Source organism: Atheta coriaria, unplaced genomic scaffold (genome assembly GCF_025399875.1).
Source record: "Atheta coriaria isolate IRGN ID8LTWV9N9 unplaced genomic scaffold, Caltech_Dcor_3.1 hic_scaffold_4_pilon, whole genome shotgun sequence".
Taxonomy (NCBI): domain Eukaryota; kingdom Metazoa; phylum Arthropoda; class Insecta; order Coleoptera; family Staphylinidae; genus Dalotia; species Dalotia coriaria.
In genome coordinates this window covers 3,059,878-3,080,160 of record NW_027045446.1, presented here as the reverse complement: position 1 = coordinate 3,080,160, position 20,283 = coordinate 3,059,878, and the positions used below count along the sequence as shown (strand labels likewise).

General features: G+C 35.2%; 1 protein-coding gene across 4 annotated transcripts; it reads left to right on the top strand.

Annotated features, from left to right (window-relative positions):
* Window positions 1-3,340: 3,340 nt before the first annotated feature.
* Window positions 3,341-19,735, top strand: LOC135790569 (neuropeptide receptor npr-1). Of its 4 annotated transcripts, none has more exons than XR_010547819.1 (7): window positions 3,341-4,114; window positions 7,252-7,431; window positions 9,285-9,376; window positions 10,402-10,551; window positions 16,898-17,260; window positions 17,908-18,411; window positions 18,523-19,735. XR_010547819.1 is itself a non-coding variant. In XM_065300810.1 (6 exons), exons 1-6 carry the CDS (start codon window positions 3,749-3,751, stop codon window positions 18,317-18,319), a joined length of 1,563 nt encoding a protein of 520 aa, XP_065156882.1. In that variant the 5' UTR covers window positions 3,341-3,748; the 3' UTR covers window positions 18,320-19,735. The 4 variants fall into 4 exon arrangements, 1 of the variants encoding a protein (XP_065156882.1); XR_010547818.1 differs by having other exon boundaries at window positions 18,513-19,735; XR_010547820.1 differs by having other exon boundaries at window positions 17,908-18,466.
* The last annotated feature ends 548 nt before the right edge of the window (window positions 19,736-20,283 follow it).

The window sequence follows — 20,283 nt, the reverse complement described above, 5'->3', positions numbered from 1 at the left end:
AATTCGTGGGTTATTGAAATATGCAGGGGAAATGTGATAAAACATTTCACCAAATAATATAACTAAATTATAAACTTAGCAATGCAGCGCTCATCGGATTGCAAGGGTACGGCAAGTACTGTAATTAAAAGAGACCATAAGTTAAAACAAAAACATTTCATACAATATGATAATATTGTATTCACACATGGGAAAAACCGACCACGTCCCACAATAACCGACAATAAAACTGCAATTTGAAATATAAATATCAAAAGCAAGCATAAACAAACGTTTATGCACATTAAACGCACAATTTCTTATTAAGAAAACACTGCAGATGCATATTTCGACTAAGTCGGTTGCTGACCGAATATAATGCAAACTTTGAAAACAGAAGTCTGATAAAACGAAACGCGTTGCGCGATATACATGCTAGAGACCGGCACGAAACTAGCTGCAATCCATCAATAGAGATGCCGAAACCGAAAGTTTTGACGATTTATATTATTTCAATTGCGAATATCTCGTAAACTAAAAGAGATAGAAAGGAACAAATTGCAGGGTCTTAATCTACGGACAATTCTCTATAAAATAAGCTAGTTAAATTGGAAATTAAAAACATGAAATTTTAATTCATAAGAAAAAAATGGGCAAGAGGGGATGCTTGATAATTTATTTCCACGATTTTCGACAGTCAATATCTTCGAAACTAAATGAGATAGCGAGTTGAAAAAAACAATTAAAATTAATTAGGTGAAAGGTCTAAAAACGCGACTAAAAGAGCTAAAAATGGCCATTTTTAAATTTTTGACGATTTATTTCAATTGTGAATATCTCCAGTATATCTCCAGTCTAGTTTGTGTCACAGGTAGGTAGTACGTGATAAATAGAAAACTTTTTTATAAACAGCCAATGTAAATTTGACCGAAAAATATAATTAAAATACAAACTTACCAGTGTACAGCTTATCGGACTGTCAGACACAACGAGTGCTGTAACTAAACGAAAACATAAATTAAAACAAAAATATTTCATACAATTGAATTATGTTATAATTAACAATCAACACAAAATAAACAATCTGTGTTGTTTAGTTAAAAAATACTTACACGAGCCTGATGGATTTTTCTTAATGATGAGAATCAACATATCCGATTAATTTAGTAATCGACACCAAACACAACGCCTGTTCAAGTCAATAACATTGAACAGGGCAATGAACTATCGAGACGTCCACGGTCTAATCATGATGATGTCAATGGCTTAGTAAATAGGTGATAGTATATTAATTGTAATGTCTTAATAAATAGTTTGATAGCGTAGGGCGACCGCGGCGTAATCATAATGACGGAACAAATAGATGATAGCGACCTAATCATTATGTTAGCGTAAGACATGCGGGAGCTTAATGACTGTAAATGCAAATAATGTAACGATATATATATATGGAGGAGATTTTGGAAATAAACTAGTGTCATAACCTGTACCGTGCAGTTCGCTTGCCAGCTACATATCCTTGACTCTCCTCACCAAGAGCTTGTAACCTGTACTCTGCTACATATCCTCAAGCCTTGGTGCAGCTCTTTGTGGCCACCGTCCACAGACTACATCACCAGCAAGGGATTGTCCATTAATCACGTGAGTCATGAAGGGGGGGGAGGGGTTTGTTAAAAATCACGAAAAATCACCAGGGGGAGGGGGAGTGGAGTAAGATATCACGTGTATTTATTTTTTCGTCAAACGCACGATTTCTAAAGAGAAAAGCGGCGTGTTGTTGTTGGGATTAAAATACACGTGATGATGGGGGTGGGGGGTGGGGGTAATCTTAAACCTCACGACGTATCACCAAGGGGGAGGGGGGGTCCAAAAAATGAAAAAAAAAGATCACGTGATTAATGGACAGCCCCCAACCAGTACCACGAGCTACCACGCTCCACTCGCACCACCGCGTGCACAACGCCGAGTGAAGAATGTTATCAAATCCATTATCACGTAACTTATAATATACATAACAAACGCGATCAAAAACCGGCATTTCCGAATATTAAACAAATTACTATAATCCCAAAGTACAAATAAATAGTCGACCGATCTTCGAGTATAACGCAAATTTAGAATAATGATGTCCGCACAAACGATATAAGTCTCTCAAAACACGACTGGATTAACCAGCGACCAGCACGAAACTGGCGGCAATCTACCGATAGCGCATGCCGAAACAGCGTAAACAACGACGGGACAGTATATGATAAGAAAGCAAGAGGTGCGCAAAGACGGCGCGTCGAAGGCACGCGACCTTGGACGTGAATTTGCAATAGTCACATTACTTGTGATTTGCATTGTATACAAAACTACTCTTGTGCCCACGTTTCTCCATAAATATTAAAATAAGCCGTATAACTCGATTTTATGATTTTTAGTGCATCCTAGTGCCATCTATAAATGCGACAGATACTAGTCCCACAATTTAGACTATTATAATCAACTATTATATGGCATTGAGAAAATTAAAGGAAGTTAAATAGTTCAGGAGCTACAGGGCGTTATCCAAATCATGTTTTCAAATATTTATAAAACGTATGGAACGTAAATTAGTTTAGGTCATACAGGGCGTCTCCCATGTCATCTCTTTTTTATAAACCTGCCAACTTTTAAAGGGCATTTAAGGTCACTTTTAAAATGGTTAGCGGGATAAAATAGAATTCACCGTAAAGAGGATTTCTTGGCTTATAATTAATATAAGGTCAAGAAACTGTGGAAGTAAATTAGTGCAGGAGATACAGGGTGTTTTCCACACCATGTTTTTACATTTTATATAATTGCCCATTTTTAAAAGACATTTTAGGGCACCTTTCAAAAGTTTAGCAGCTTGAAAAACAATGCAACGTAAAAAGCGTCTCTTGACCTATAATATGGCTCCGAGAAACTTAAAAAAATTAAATAGTTCACGAGATACAAGGCGTAGGTAAATTGGAAATCTAGAAGATGAAAACAGAATTCTTAGGGAAAAATAGCCTAATGGTCTGCATCATATTTTTTTGTGTAACGATAAAAATATAGAATATCTTCGAAACTAAAAGCGCTAGCGACCAACGGATCAAAGAATATAAACCTTTGAAAAATTCTTTATAAAATAAGGTAAAAATATACCTTACACAGCGTTCAGAAATCGTACTATATTTCATATCAACTTTTTTATTTTCTAAAAATATCAGTGATACTTTTAATTGCACCAAGCGCATAGTGCCGAGCGCCTTGATCTGTTGCGCAACAATTCGTCCCATTTATTCGCTTCGCTGTCCTCTTTTTGTAATACTCATATTTTCAGTGTTCACGTAACAATTCTTGTAGTTTTCAATGTAAATGGACTAAGTTTTCTGAATTCCTTGCTGATATAACTTCCTGTACAATATGCGGACATATACAAAGCAACACATACATAGAAAATTAGGTGCGATGAACAAGCGTACAAGAGCGCACACTCGTTTGGCCACGCCGCTGCCACCTCCGCTGCCGCCGCCGTCACCGCCGCGGGCGTCGGTTGTTTCATGATCATTTTCGTACGTTTGCTTGCCGCCTCCAGTCGCTTCTCGACGGGATCCAATTGGCGCGCGCGTTACGTTTCCGAAGCTCACACCAACTTGCGCGTCTTTCAAACAATTAACCAACACATCAAATAATCCCTGTCGATTAAATCAGTTACAAGTTGTAAATAACTAAAACAATTGTTTGACAAAACAATGCACTAAACCTGTTTTCCAACAAAATGAAGAACTTCAGCGATGTGCCGCCGCATGTCTACGCGCTAATCGAAGAATTTTTGGTCGGAGCCGGACATGACAATGTCGATCTTCGAGAGGCGCACATTCGCACCTCGATTAAAGCATTTTTTCCGTTTATTATTATCATGTACGCGTTGATAGTGCTCGTTGGGGTTGTTGCCAACATTTCGGTCATGGTGCACGTGATCTGGCACAAATTGTGCAAAGATGCAACTTATGCGTTCATCATCAACAACGCCATCAGCGACATCGTCAAATGCATCATTGTTTTGCCAATTTCGCTCTATGTACTGGTAGTACAAAATTGGATGCTCGGAGAACTCCTCTGCTCCTTTCTACCCATGCTACAGGTGAGTTTTAATAAGGTGCACAAATACCACTAATGAAAAACAAGCTGGACTAATAAATCAGCAAGTTTTTTAATATGTACAATATTGAACGCAAACAGAAATTTATTGGCACAACAAATGTTTTTAATCAAAAATGATTAAAATGTCCATTTGATATATAAGCCCCAATATTTATTTTTAATGGAATATTTACCTATGTTGCCTTAAATGTAATCAATTTGAGTGGGTTTTTATTGAAACAACAAAAAAAAAACTAATTTTATCCTCGAAAAAACTTTAAGTAATGCTTTCTAATTTTATTATACAATTACTCAAACTTGTCTCCAACACCCGTTTCCGCCGTACGGGTTTTAACATTGCTATCACATCGCCATCACCAAGAATTAAAATTAAAATTGAGACGTGCGTTGCATACGCGAAATTAAACCCGCTTTGAGATAAAAACATTGAAATGATTTTATAAGTAGTTGACGTCACAAAGCTTTTTATTATTTCCCTAACGCAACTGTTCGTTTCGCAAAAGTTTAATGCGATTATAAATTTAGGACGTGGTTTGTTGAAATGCCATGATTTAAATACTCAACTTTGCGTCGTCTACAAGTAAGTTGAGACCGACACTTAATTTCTTGCTCAGGCGACTCAAGTTGCAAAATAAATTTAAGACATTAATGGAACAAAAGGTTTTATGCAAATTTTCAAATGTTTTGATTTTGACAATCTAATTTAATTAAAGAGAGTTAAAATATTATTGATCACAAATACAGTTTAACATGATTTATAATTTATTTATATATTTATGTTATTTATGTTGTGCATTTCTGATTATTCCTGAACTCTCAACAAGAATGTAGCAGGCAAAATCTAAATTTGTACTGAAAAATCGAAGACATTCTATAATGTGACAATTTTATATGTATTCTGGTATATTTTATAGAATGCAGTTTACCTTTTCTAATATAAATTCCGAGAAATACCTGAAACTTGAAAGTTAAAATGTTCAATGCGCATTTTTCTTTTACAACGACTTAAGAGTATTAAAGTTTAAAGGTTATAATTTTAGAAAGAAACAATGTAATATGCAATGTTATTTTAAGAAATAATTGATAATGGCAAAAACTAATGCGTAGCTTTCTATTTTTACGACTTTTAATTATGATTGCGTGTGCGGTGTGAGTGTGATATATGGGTGGGGCAGGAACGACGGCAACAGTGCAACGTGAATGAAAAATTAATTAAAAGAGGGTGTCAATTAAGTGTCATAGAAGTGCGTTGCACAACATGTCCATGCACACGGAATAGGATATCCAGGCTCGAGAACACAACATTTTATTTCTACAATTTATTCATTAAATTGTTTTTCGGCTTGAATTAATTTCTACATATTATGAATAATAGTTTGATAAATAATAAGTAGCTTACAAAACATATTAAATCCTCTCTGAATTTTCCAACTATGTTACAAACAAATGAGTTTGGGCAATTTTAGAAATGTTTATCAGTTGTTTATCATCACTGTGGTACTTTTCAAACAATTCATTATGAAGCAAAATAGTTATTTAACAAACATTATTAACATAACAGGTTGTTTACGTGGATTATATTAAATAGATTAGATTAAGACGTGGTTGTGTGTGTTTATGTTTGTGCACTTGATCGAGTATTCAATTTATAATGCGGTAATGGTTGTGGCCATTTCAACACAAATTGTTTTTGCAATATTTTACATAAGGAGGATAGGTTGATAGGTGCATAATGAATATTCATATCGGTAATATTTTTGCGAAAATTTGCACGCATAACTTTTTTCCAACTCCCGAGAATCCGACACGCAAAATGGAACACGCAGCCAACAACAGCTCATGAATTTTCATTATGTCCCCATTTGAATGAGGGACGTGTCAATGCTGTCGCCTCTTCGTTTATAATTTTTCGTTTAAGCAACCTGTCGAACCATATTTTTGAAGACGCTATGATAGGTTTTTGCTTCGTATTGTTTTTTTTTTGTTTTCTAATGGGAAAAAATACGAATTTTTAAAAAATGTCGAGGTACAATGATTGATTGCACTAACCATGTTACCATGACAGTGTTAGGATTTTAAGAAATCTCCTTGTTTTATTTTTTGGTTGCGTAACAAATAAACGCAATTCATTCCATGTTAAACATTCCAAGAAACTCGAATGTTGGAATGCTGCCAATATATTATCACTTAACTATTCGGCACATACGTACCCATTTGGTTCTGGATGAGCTGCAGCTTTGTGCTCTCGAACAGCTTGTTCCCAGATGTTTATAGATTATATAGTGCGGAAACTGTGGTCTTTAGGGAATAGGGATTTGAGAGGCATGAACCAAAGAGGTGTTACAGACTTTATCGACCGAGAGGCGAAACCACATCGTGGTCATATGTTACGAGCCGTGACTACTTACAGGAGTTACTTTTCTCACCATTGCGCTGCGATTCCAGCCATCCTCACCCCTGCAATTCCTCTCTTGGAACCCATTTGATTAAACATGCTCCTTTTTGCGTTCGTTTGGCTTCTCTGGAAATATACTGAGTGATTATCGCAACTTACATAATCCCTTCTTTGAATTAACTAGTAGGTACGCTTGTTGTGCATTTATTCTTGAAAATAAAAACTATAAATCTGCCAAAGCATAAAATCTCCTTGTAGCAAATCCTTAACCCGCATTTGATTCTTTTTTCTTTTCTTAACTCTCTGGAATAATTACTTCTGCGAATCGAATCGCCGCGTCAGTTGTTCACGAGAAGTGGAAAAGTAACACGGTCTCCCTTTTGACCAGTTCTACAACAAGTGTTTAATAGCGTTGACAAAAGGTTACTTTCGGAACAAGCAAGAAGATGAAAATGTGGCAATAGCCTAGGCCATTCCACTTGCAAAACAATCGATAAATCACATACATTTTTAAGCATTCTAAACAAGAGCAGAGTATCGATTGCGTTTCGAATAAATTATACGCCGTTACAAGTGATTCACCGAACTTATACAAATTTAATCTGACAACATATTGACAACTGAATCAACACAAGAAAAGATTTGTTTTTTATGATTTTTCAATGAACTTGGATTACTTTTTGACTCCGGATAATTCAGCGTATTGATTTCTTTTTTTGCAGGATATTCCATTCCACGTGACAACGCTGACATTTGTTTTGACAGCCTGGGACCGATATCGTTACATCCGCAATCCGAATAAACCGCGGCTACCAGCATTTGTGTGCGCAGTCGGTTCATGGCTGACAGCGCTCTGTCTGGTTCTGCCTTATCCGATTTACATTATCTACGTAGACCTGGGTGTAAGTACTCCTCTTAGTAGCTTGTTATCTGTTTAGCACATGTTCGCCGTTTCAATAATTTGGGTTTGGCCTGTTGGAACTGCACACTTAGTGCGATCTGCATGCGCGAAAACTTAATCAAGCAACTTGAAACTGGCGCCTTGAAAGGATAGTGAAGACCTTAGCAAACTATGTTGCTATAACCTCAGCTTAAAACGGGTTATTAGTTTGGAACCGTGCGGGAGAATATCTAACGAGGCCCTAATGTGTTCGAAATGGTGGTGAGGTGATAAAAGACGAAACAAAAACAAATATTTAAGATAATATGCCATTATATATGCATAGTTTTATAATTATTCATTTGTCTAAAAGCATAATAGACTTCTTAATGGTATTATAATTAAATTAAATTGAAATATACTGAGGTTACCTCCGTAAAAGTGAGATTGCATAAGCTTTATGTTTTAAAATTAATTAAAACGGAAGTAAATATTATTTTACCATTCGACATTACCATTACCGAGAATAAATAACATAAATTATAAGTAATTGAAATTCCGATCATTCCAAACTACGTAGAATTTAATCCTAATCAAACTTTTCGAGCGTTATATTTGGAGCTAATTAGTAAGTGCACGTTCGAAATGATTTTAGCTAGATTGATTACAACTCGATAAGCAAACTGAATACACTATATTGTAGTTGTTGATGGTATAATATTGTAAACATGATACGAGAGGAAGATATTTGATACGTGTGCTATTTTCATCGAGTATTTTAATTTGGTAATAGGAGCTGACACATTTGTAAGAAAAATTGCATTGAAATTGCCAGGAATACTAAAAACATTCTTTAATTTTTGGCTATTTTTGGCTATGATAGATTCCAGTAAATCCGTGTTGGTCAATATTGTGTCAACACATTTATTGGCTTGATCATTTGCGGTAATAAATCAGATTGATATTATGTAAATTCTGTACGTATATATATACAAACTGTGACCGTGGCCCAGCCTGAAACTAATCAACAGGCGGTAAATGGCGCGACAGATATGTAATGCACGGATAACCGGAACTCGCCGCACGAAATTGGAATGCTAAATGCCATTGAAATTTGGAATGGAAATTGAGCTTCTCGGTACGCTCTGAAATGAGAGATACGCGCCTGCATGAAAACACAATCACCACTTGATGGAAACACAGTGCGGCCACATTTTAATTTGGTGTTGATTTATCGTTAGCACTCATTGGTTTTCCTCTGAAGTTGTGAATCATTTGTGATGCACATCGCACAATTTCCCAATTATTAATCGTTATCGATTCACTGATTACACAGGTAACAATTAATGTGTGTTATTATTGATTTGTTTCGTTTGCTTTGCAAGGTTAGCGAAACGTGTTGGTTGGACTTTCATATTCGGAAAGCTGTTACGCATCAGTAATTAATTGTTAACTAAGTTGGGTATACGCCACCTTTAACGCTTTTATTATTTGATATTAATGGAGGATGCGAAAAAAGCACAAAAGCGAAATCATTTATAAATAATTTTTCAAAAGCTTTGAACTCTCGTTTTACGCTTGCCAATTTCGTGCGCGGCTTTATACTTCTAATAAGGCAATTAAATACGCCGCTTTCGTGCTTCGATCGGTTTAATTGATATACGTGCACATCCACGGTCAGAAACGGAACTCGGAATTAATTAGATTTTTGTTTTCCTTTGGTCTCGACTCTTGAATTTGCACTCGTGCTGAAAAGTTCCAAACTTACGTAAAGTTTCAAGAGCAATAGGAAGCAAGAATTACATTTGATGAGTGAAAAGATGAAAATTTTCGAGACGAAATATTAAGAAATGGTTTATGTATATGTATTTTCAGAGATATTCAAATGCGTTCGATGGAATTGGATTCTGCGTCGTTAATCTAACCGACGATATGCAGGAATACATGCGAGGAATATTCCTTATTATGTAAGTAATTACTACCAGTAATTAAGAATTACAAATGTTTGGGTACTTTGTGTGTTAATTTTCTATGCAATTGTTGGCTGTTAATTAACTGTGGGCTGTTATCACTCTAAATAACATTGGTATTAACATGCTGTTCTAAATTAGTAGTAATAAACGTTGTTTTGTAAACGACAACAGCTTAATTTTCACCACAAAAAAAAATTTCAACGTTCAAATTATTTATTAACGTGTTTGTAAGCAATCGTCCATTTTATTTTCTTTGTAATCGTCTACGGTTTCTAATTAATTTCCTTTGTCATTCGCGACAGTTCTGGCTTATTTACTGTGTACCCAATAAGTCAGTCAGGAAGTCAGAGATAAAGACGGATACAATACACGAATCGAGTTGACCTTCCAGGATATTTAAAGTTTGTATTATTTAATAAAGTTGCTTATATTATGCTCAACAATGAATAGGAGAATATATTCTCAAATTAAATGGTCGAACAAGTTTCTTCATTTTTCTCAGCTGGCAGGAATTTCATTACGCTTGTTCTTTACACGCTTGGTTTCTTTTTGTGAATTTCCACGACGTTGAATCAGTTGGAATAAATTCCAGCACCTGGAATTAACATCAAATGCAAAAGCAGAAATTTAGCTTTGAGAGAATTTAGAGAATTATACTAACATAGCAGTTAGAATAGAATTAAATCCAAAATCTTTTCGAAATTATTTATTAAAGGTATTTTTACACCTTGTATATACCTAATCATGGATTATATTGTTGGGAAAAAATGTATTATCCTTGCTACGCACAAAAATCCAATACTTCATAACACACATCTGTTTGTGACACGATATCTTGGATTTCTATTTCGTTTTCGGGTTTCTACGACTTGATATTCAAAAAATAGTTGTTGACTTGTTGAAATTGAAATGTCTTCCAATGAATTGCGCAAAATTTCGCGAATATATCTCAGAATTACTACAATTTCCAGGTTCATCGAAGCATATTGTAGATATTAGTAGAATTCTATTATTTTCAGGTATGCTGGTCCACTGGCGACGATTTCCTACTTGTACGTGAAGAGTTCGCGTGAGTTGCAGACCACAGCTACGATCGTAATGTACGAAACGCGACATCGCGAAAGCAGGTCACGTCCTACCGACTCCCAGCGTACTTCTATTGACATGCGGTGAGTACTAACTACCCTCCTTAATCATAAAACATTCAACATTCATAAATGTCCAGAACTACGAATCTTGCTCAACTTACTAATTCACATCTTTATCAATTGAAGCACTAAGTAAAGGAAATTTTTATTAGCTCGGGCGAATCAAGAAAAAGAGAAATATTCTGATATTTATTTAGACATTTATACACCTACATAGAAAAACTCAAGAAATTCTTGAATATTTCGCTGTAAACTTTATTTGATTAGGGAATCCCTTTCCTGATTAGATTTCTTCCCTTTTAGGGTACAAATTTGCCCTAAGCATTTTATATTTACATGCATACGTAGATAAAAAAGGATGAAAAATGGAAATCCCTTTGCGCATAAGAAAAATCATATCGGACTCGTAAATATTCTTTCGACAGTCTTATAATATTCTAGGTTTGTGATTTACTATGATCTGATTTTCCGTGCACATTTTCATTATGTGAACTGGACCATGCCGTTAAAACGAGACAAACATGCAAATGATTGATTATTTATGTCAGTTTGCGTTGCCGAAATGATGTAGCGAAATAGATTGATTTTCAGTGAAGAGCTGTTTTATCAAAATAGCATTTTTGAAAATGTACATCCATAAATTTGTCCGATTGCGAAAGATACAAATGTGCACGTATTGGAGTGTCAAATAACATTTGAACGGTTATGCGAAACGCACGTTTCACTCCAAAAGTCAAGCAAAAGTAGGATTAAATATCCTTTCGAGTTTTTTTGTGTGTGAGTGCATCCTGTTCCCATCGTTTGCTCTTATTTCCCGTCGCTCGGAAAGCACAAAGGATGCGCTGCCTCGTATACAAGCAGTGCGCACTTTTTGAGGTCGTGTAAAGCCAGGTGACAAGGCGACACGCAGGAAACTACTATTGCGCAGGGTAAAGATCTCGCCTCTAACACCGGAAAAAAACAAGAAAAGCACTCCATGGAGATTGTGATTCATGTCACAAGAGAAATGATCAACAAATAGTTTGTCGCGCACTTTTCCGAAGGTTATTTTGACAATTAACAGCTTGCAGCGCTTTATTTTAGTGATAAATAAAGAAATAAATAAATAGGTCATAAGTCGTAATAATATTGGATTAATGGTAGGCGATAAAGTGAAGGAGATCAAATTAAAGTAGAAATATCCTGGCAAGTAAGCAGGCGGTATCCTGCTTATTCTCGAGCAAAATTAGATGGCACTAATGGAGGAAGTCAAATGGAAGCACTTTTGCTTTATGAGCTTTCCACATTTATTATTAAACTAATAATCAGTTTGTGCCTACTTTATATAGCTACTTACAACTTCCGCATGAGAAAATGTAAATAATATTGGAATTGCCTTTGTTGCCAACTTTGAAGTTGAACTTGAAAGAAGTCTTCTTATTTGTGTTTTTATTTTGTTTCTTTTTGGTTTTATTTTGTGGCTTTTTTTAAGACCGGTAATTTAAAAAAAGAAAAAACGCGCAGGTTTATACATAAAAAAACATCAAACTTGTTTGCATGTAATACAAAATATTCAATCTTTGGTTTAACAAGGCTTCCGCTTCTGTGTTTCCTGTAACGTATTTTTAGAATCCATACAATATTGCAGCCGGTAATTGTCTCGTCCCTGCGCGCAAGAAGGACAAAACAAACATAAAATAAACATCAAATTGGTTTTCCGTTTTTGTACTTTGCCGTTTTCAATGTCAGTTACAACACGTTTTGTTTTCTAAAGTTCGTAATAGCAAACAAATAATATCTACTTACTCTATCTGTATAATAATAGAAGCATTAGAATAAGATTTGATTACACGTAATAAAAACACAATTATTTTTTGTATCACAACAACCCAATTGTGTCTTTTAGTATTATTTGTTGTTTATTATTATTGCGAAGCCAATAAACACGAAATTGCTTCATAAACATTTTCTTCAGGTCTTTTGTCAAATTGTAGACATACTTAGTTGTATTTCTGGCAACAAATGAACACAAGACTCAACTAGACATTTAATTCCACTTCGGGCATTGTGTGGATAATAAATAATGATTGCTAGAACTTTACTTGAGCATAAATTGGAATTAAATCCGCCCATTTCAGCCAGCACTGAATTAAATCATGTGTACGAGAATTGCGTAAGTATCTGCTTACACAGAGCACCTTTTAGATCGTAATTTAATGCTCACCAAGTATCTCCCAGATTCCAATTCTCTGCGTATTGTTAAAAACTTTTTTAGACTGTTAAGTGCATTCCGGTGGAGGATATTCAACATGTTGTGAAAATTTAACTTTAGCCTTTTGGGAAATGGCGTACATGTATGTTGGAATTCAAACTCAAAAGTTGTGGCCATTACAATAATTCCAGCAATTTACAATTTACACTGCTTCAGAACTGAGAAATTAAACGGTTGCAAAGTTAAATGAGGTTTGACGGTTAAAAAATTCACAGTGCAGTTAATTAATTCTTCGTAAAAGTTTCACAAAATTATAATTAAAATACTATTTTTTACTGTAAACTAAAAATACATTTGTAGCATGTGTTAAGGTTCAGCGTTGATTAAAATTGTAGATTAAATTAGAAGAACTCGAGTTCTTGCTGAATATTCAGATCACTGAAAACTCTGAGGATTCTATTTTTTTTTACAACAAAAGCAACTGAAGATTTTAATTAATTCTGAGAAATAATAAGTACGAGTACCAGTTTAGCTAGCTTGTTGTAAAAATAAACTTTCCACGCTTTAAATTCAATTTACATAACATTAATCGTGATTTGCAAATTTTAATAAGAATGGTATTGCTCTTTTAGATTTATTGAAAAAATTACTAAATAATTATTTACAATTTAACGCGGAAATTCGACATCATGGGAGTGATAACAATTGATGCAAATTACAAGAGCTCATACGCGTAAAACTATAATGATGTTCCAATTAAACGACTCACACCAAGAGCTCAAATCAAATTTGCATGCGAATATAACGAAGCTGAGCGGCATGCCCAACGGTGGTATGAAATTAAATTCAAATTGTCGTACAGGAAATGTCGTATGAAGGCATAAAATATGAAAAAGACTCGTGCGTGGAATTTACAAACGTTACCTTTATCTTTTACACACACTTCAATATTACGCAAGCTAAATTGCGTTATATTACGTTGTTCTTCTTTTATTTTTGATGCGAGATGTAGATATTACGTTAGCAGTAATTTATTTTACAGCAAAACTTTTAAAACCCGGTAACATATTGTTTTTATATGCCGTTTGCATGCGAATTACGTACAGCATTCTAGCAACTTGGCATGTAGAAAATTTATTAAGTAGATTTTTATATGAAAATGTTTTAAACCATAGCAAATTTACCAGGAGCTCAAGCAGGCTTCACAAAAATTTCCTGTCTAGTTTTCCAGGATATTATTAGGATTATGATCAGGTAAGACGTTAGAGAACACCGGAGCGTTTGAGAAATTTACTTTTTTTTATGAAAGATCTAAGTTACTGAAGAGAGCTTACCGGTAACTGATTTTAGCAGCGCATGCAAAATTCAGCGGTGTATTGAAAAGACGACCGCCCGAGCGATATAAAATATAAAATAAACAAAAAATAAACAAATAAATGCACGATTTTCTTGTAAAAATATATTGAAGATTACTGGTTTAGAGTAAAAGATGCAAAACGTTTTGCATCCAGAGTTTTGATTGATCTCTTGCGTAAAATATCATCAATTTTCTTTTAACAGCACTTATCTTTTTTTGTATACACCTGATCCATCCAGCTTTATAAACCTTGCTAATTTTAGCTGCCATTTTTGCCAAAAGAATTACGTTAAAAAATAAGATTCTAACATTTTAATTAAATCGTTATAATATGTACTTAAAATGTTCGTTTATGACATTTTAGCTTATTGCAGTGTTAGCTGGTCTCGCCACAACGTTTAATATTGCGCGAACGATGCAAAAAAATATATATACGTATATAATTTCGTTTTACACGAAAGAAATAGCAGGATACCGAAGGTAATATCGTCAAGCTTATAAAACGACGCGCTGGGGTGATTTTTCCGGCTTTATACTCGTAGAGTCGATTTTCACGACGGTATTTTGGCTCTGGGTGCGCCCGGGTGCGACCATAAACGAGAAAAATCTTTAGATGTCTTGTGTCTTGAACATGCTCGTTGCTAAGATTTGTCATTGAAATCATGCTCGTAAAGTGTCTCCTTGTTTTTATTGTTGCGACAAAGAATCATTGCCAATATAACAAGAAAAATGTTACTTGTAGCTGCGCAAAATATGAAACTATCAGCAACAAAAAAAAAGTCATAAATTCATTTTGTTTGGAAAATTATTACCACACTGTATAAATTCTAATGGAAAAACGTGACGATGAGCCCATATCAGAGGTAGACGTTTTGGTCGTGTCGCTTAAAAGCAGCACTCAAGTTAAATCGACCAGGGATGCATCCCTATTCCCTAACTAATGGAACTTATGGGAGGTGTTAAAGCATCTCCCGAGTATTCTAGCTAAATATTTAAGCGTATAGTACGAAAATAAATATTTTAATAGGTAATTAAATCAGTCATAAACATAAGTGTTGATATTTATGTCAAATCCACGAATGTAACAAGCGTGTGACATAAAACTAGATAAGAGAAAACGAGTGCGAATATTCTCGCACGTTGAAATGGAAAAATATCAATGAATATGTTAATTGAAGGTTATCTTCGTGCGCTAGACTGAAGATTTATAGAGCGAAAATATTTTATGGATCGAGGGTGCGACTGATACGCGAATACATTTGGTTAGGATTTTTATAGGTTTGGTGTACATTTCTCCACTTGAGATGAAAACACCGTATTTTTCTCAAGTGTCATTCACGGCACCTTGGATCAATGCAACTTTACCTTTACCTGACGTGTTTACTTTACCTTTTTAGAATAAACGATTCGGCCTTATCATTTTAAAAACACAAGCGCACAATACAAGCAAATATTGAATAAATAATTGTTTATATTTGTTTTTTCTATTGCACGTCGAGTGTTTTCATGTTCAATATTTATTTGCGACCCAAAAAAATTAATCAGTATGGATGGCATGTACGTTGTCAATGATATGACCGTATAGCAATAAATATATGTCATGTATTGTATAATAAAGTGAGTGATATATTGCGGGCTGAATTTTATTCTGCATTGTTTTTCGTTTGATCGGAATATGACAAAAAACGCCGAAAAAACATATTGACTCGTGTAGCCGTGCGAAATTCTACAATGTTACCGCTATTTGTACACCAGCCGAGCGACTAACAACATGTTGGCGTTGCTCAAACATGATTTACGAGATGGAAATTTTATATCCTCATATATTGAAACAACATTTATATATATATTGCGAGAGATACCTGCTTCTCTACTTGTGCATTCATAGTTGCAAGCTTTAATGCATGATTTTATACGCTTCGATAGTAATTTCGTAAATAAAATAGTAATATGCTTTCTGATGCATTTGAAAATGTTAACACTTGTTGCTATCGAAAGTATACAAGCTTTCTTTAGAATGTTCGATTGACCCATTCCTATTGGTATTTTAACAATACCTTAGGTTGCTATGGTAACCTGGGTAGTATTATTCAACTCTCCGTACTTCTCAACAATGAAACAATTGAAACTATCGAACACTTGTACATCGTTCAATAATTTGCATCTATAAATTAACAATCAGCAGTTATTGCGTCACTAATAATCTTTTCACGTCACTATAAGTAATATGTATGACTATCATAAATTTATGGATTAATCTATAAATTTATAACACGTGCAATCGCGTTTCCAAGAAATGCTTTACATATTTATGATTTAACCAGGAAATGAAATTTTACTTCTAGTTGCACTTTAACTTTGACCTTTGATTTAACGCAGCAAATCACTGCAATTCACTTTATATTTAATAAAGTTCTTATAAAGACATTTACAAAGACCAGATGCCGTATAAAACTCAAACCAAAAGGCATAAAATTTCATAACAACATGATTAAACAAAATTTAGAAAAGTTTATTATTGCAGAAGCCCTGTATTTATTTCCACAGAAAAGCAGTGCCTGCAAACAGCAGGAAAAAAAGGCGGCTAGGAGCAAACTATATTTAATGAAGACTAATGCCTCTTAATTACATACTCCCTTTTAGTCCATAGGGGCGATAATTAATTTAATTACGTGCTATCTACAGCTATTTATCTACTTTTATTTGAAAACCCTTCGTGTTTCCTACCATCCGACAAGCACTTCAAGGCTAAATATCAGTTAATTATCATCACTATAAACATAAACTTAGTTAACACATGCTATGTTTACCATTTGCAGTGGCAGTCGAGGTGAAAGCGACCTGCTAAGTCAGTACAGCCGTGGCAGCTACCGAAACGAACGCAACCATCTGCCAGGATCAAACCGTCACCGTTTGAGCCACTCCCAATTCGGGGATTACAACGACGAAGTCGAACTGGACGTGGGACGTGAAAAGCGCACGAATAAGTATCAGGCGTCCATGGTGACCATGTATGCGATACTTTTATGTCCACTGATGATTCTCCGGGTGGCGCGATTAGCGCTTCTGGAAACTTATGAAAATGCCGCACATTTTGACATCACGTACACTGCGTTTGTCTGGTTTGCGTTTCTTCCAACTTGTACCACTCCGGCGTTGTTCGCAGCGTGGCATATGAGCAGGTACACATTATGCATGATAATTGCTTTTGTTTCTGAGTAATGTTTTTCGTGCATTATCATTATACGTGAGGTTACTAATAATTTCTACAAAAGTAGGCAATTTTACAAGTTTTAAAATTCACAATCGCATTAAAAGAGCTATTTGCAAATAAACAGTTGGGTAAATAGGTAATAAACTTTGAGGCCAATAATCTACTGCAATTGCTCAATTAAATATACTCAAGAAATCGGTTTAAAATTAAAAATTCATGACTTGAGACCCCATGAAGAAGCTGTTTACCAATTTAGGAAGAGTCAAAGAAAAAATGTTGTTTGCGAATCGTTTGTGATGGCATTTACGATAACATCCAAGCGCTTCGATGATAAGTGATGGCAAACAGGCTGCACGACCGTCTCGACGTCGTAAGTATTTATCTAGGGGGCGTTTTATGTTTGCAGCAGGTTTTTATGCTGTGCTGCCGCCCGGAAAAAAACCGCACAAAGTAAACTCTGCTACTAAACAGCAATTGGCTAGAATGACGACGCACTTATAGTGTTAAATTATGATTATATGAATATGGTAATTTCAGCGAAGAAACAAACCTTGCAACTAACCTTGTTTAAAGTTTGACATGCTTAACTTTTCAAATTTCCATTCTGCGTTGCAGACCCACCAAGGAGCGACTGCGTGGTTACTTCCGCATCAGCAGCCGGAAAATCCGTCGGTCGTGTGATACAGTGGAAACGTCCTGCGTGTCAGCGCGCTCTTCGCCGCCGCCGCCGTTCGTGCGAACAGAATCCAACCGCAGCACGTCGCGACACCTCCAGCCGGCGCCGTCCGCCCATCCGCAGAAACACAGCCTGCAACTTGAACTACGACAGAATCACCATCACTACCAGCAACAGCAGCAGCGCCAATTTAATCCCAGTCCTGACGTTCATCGCGAGCAGGAAATTTCACATGACTTTGGATATTATACACCTCCACCGCCGTTGACCGACGACCTTGTCGAAATATACCCGGAGCAACAGGAAATGCTCTACGCCAGCCCGCATCGACTGTCATCACGGCCCGATTGATCTCGCGAGCAACACGGTCGGCCCGTGTCCACTCTATCAATCTCACCAAGGTCCTCCATTGTCTACGACAAGACCGGTCATTACACTCATAGGTTGGTTTAATCAAAGTATCGCTTAATTGAAAATGTTGTCAACTTCTCTCAACGCGTGCGAAACTTCTCAAAATGGGTTAATCTGATTTGTGTTGACGAAGTTTTCTTTAGGTCGTCAACGCCAAGAAAGTTACGAAACACGACTCACAACTCCAGGAGGAAAACTCGATCGTTGCCAAACGCATCGTTCAGTCTGGAACAACTGATCTAAGGACTCCAAATTTCTTCCCTAATGGCTGTGTATGCGTGGAGTCGAGAGTCGAAGCAACAGACTGCAATTGTGATAGTTTAGACAATGTGCAAGACAAGTAAGTTAGGATTAGCTCGCAAAGGCATGTGATGTTATGCAATTTAGCGTGACGTAATCTAATTTAAGCATAATATAAGAGTAAGACAACAGAAAAGTTAAGAAACTAGCAGAGTATCAACATAGATCAACGTTAAGCAAACAGTTAACACAGTTTTAAAGCGATTAAACCCAATCCTATTATAACATCGAATTTGAATATACCGAACACCCAACCAGCACCGAATGAATACTCAATCAGCTCAAACTATATCACATCCTAATTTGTGACCAAAATGTCGGATCAAATATTAGCATAATAATTATAAACGGCCAAAATAGTGACAAATATTTGATATACATATAACTAATTGTTAATGTATAAGTTGTAAAGTGAGTTAGGCAAACGTTATAATGAACTTTCATTACATTTTCATAACACTGAGCCCATGAAATCATGAAAGTTCTTTATACTGTTCTAACCTCAATTGTAACCTGGAAAATGCTTAAATTTTTAGGCAATTTAAGTAATAAATAAATATTGTACATTTTATATTCTCGTATTGTCGTTGAAAAAGTAGATAAAATTATATAAAAGTTTATTCGTCAAAACAACGAATAACGTATTTTAAGAATTTTAAAAGTAGTTATGTGACAAAAAATTTAAAAATACCAAAATTGTATTTCAATTGCTCTTCGATTGCTGAGAGTTACTTTTGAATCTTTTTAAATGCTGTTTTTACTCACATATTGTTCAAATGTTGTCATAAATAAATGTCTAAATGATTTAGAATAATTGAGAATAGTAATATTATACCAATAAATGTTTTATGGACAATGAACATACAATATATCCCTACTAATATTATAAATGCGAAAGTCCTGATGTTTGTTACACTTTCACGCAAAAATTACTTAACCGATCATCATGAAAATTTGTACACGTATTCTTAGTGGTCCCCGAATGGTTATAGGCTACTTTCTATTTAATAAAAAAATTATTTTTTAAATAAAATAAAGAAATTGTTTAGCCAATAATACCTCTGCATCTGGCTATTTGACTACTTTAACTCCATCTAGCATTCCAGAAATGAAGCTCAAACATAAGTACTATAGTACCATCACATTGTATTATCACACTGTATTACCGACAGCTACGTCAACATTAAATCCAATTGACTACACTATGGAGACTGTACCCTATATTTCCATAGACTATACTTTCAGCCATTTTAAACTTCCCGCCATTCTACTTCATTGTTACTTCTTCTGTGACTACAGACGCGTACGGAAGCAACTTCATTATTTTAGATATTCGCGAGCGAAGCCGCGGGTTAAAGCTAGTAATATATATTTCAAGAAATAATTTAATTTTTTCCTTTGCTCCATTTTCTTGTTTTTTATTGTAAAGTAAACGCTTAAAAAAGCAGTACGTTTGCCATTTGCCATTTTCTTCAATACGGTCATGTAACGCACTTTAACTCTTTAACACATACAACCTACTGTGTTGTATTTTATTACTTGTTTCCCAGATTTCCAGTTTCAACTGAGTATTTATTACTATTGTCGTCCTTCTGAGAAAAAAA

Coding starts and splice junctions, on each gene's coding strand:
- LOC135790569 (XM_065300810.1), top strand. CDS start 3,749: ATGAAGAACTTCAGCGATGTGCCGCCGCATGTCTACGCGCTAATCGAA. Junction 4,115..7,251: donor CCTTTCTACCCATGCTACAG/GTGAGTTTTAAT, acceptor CTTTTTTTGCAG/GATATTCCATTCCACGTGAC. Junction 7,432..9,284: donor TTATCTACGTAGACCTGGGT/GTAAGTACTCCT, acceptor ATGTATTTTCAG/AGATATTCAAATGCGTTCGA.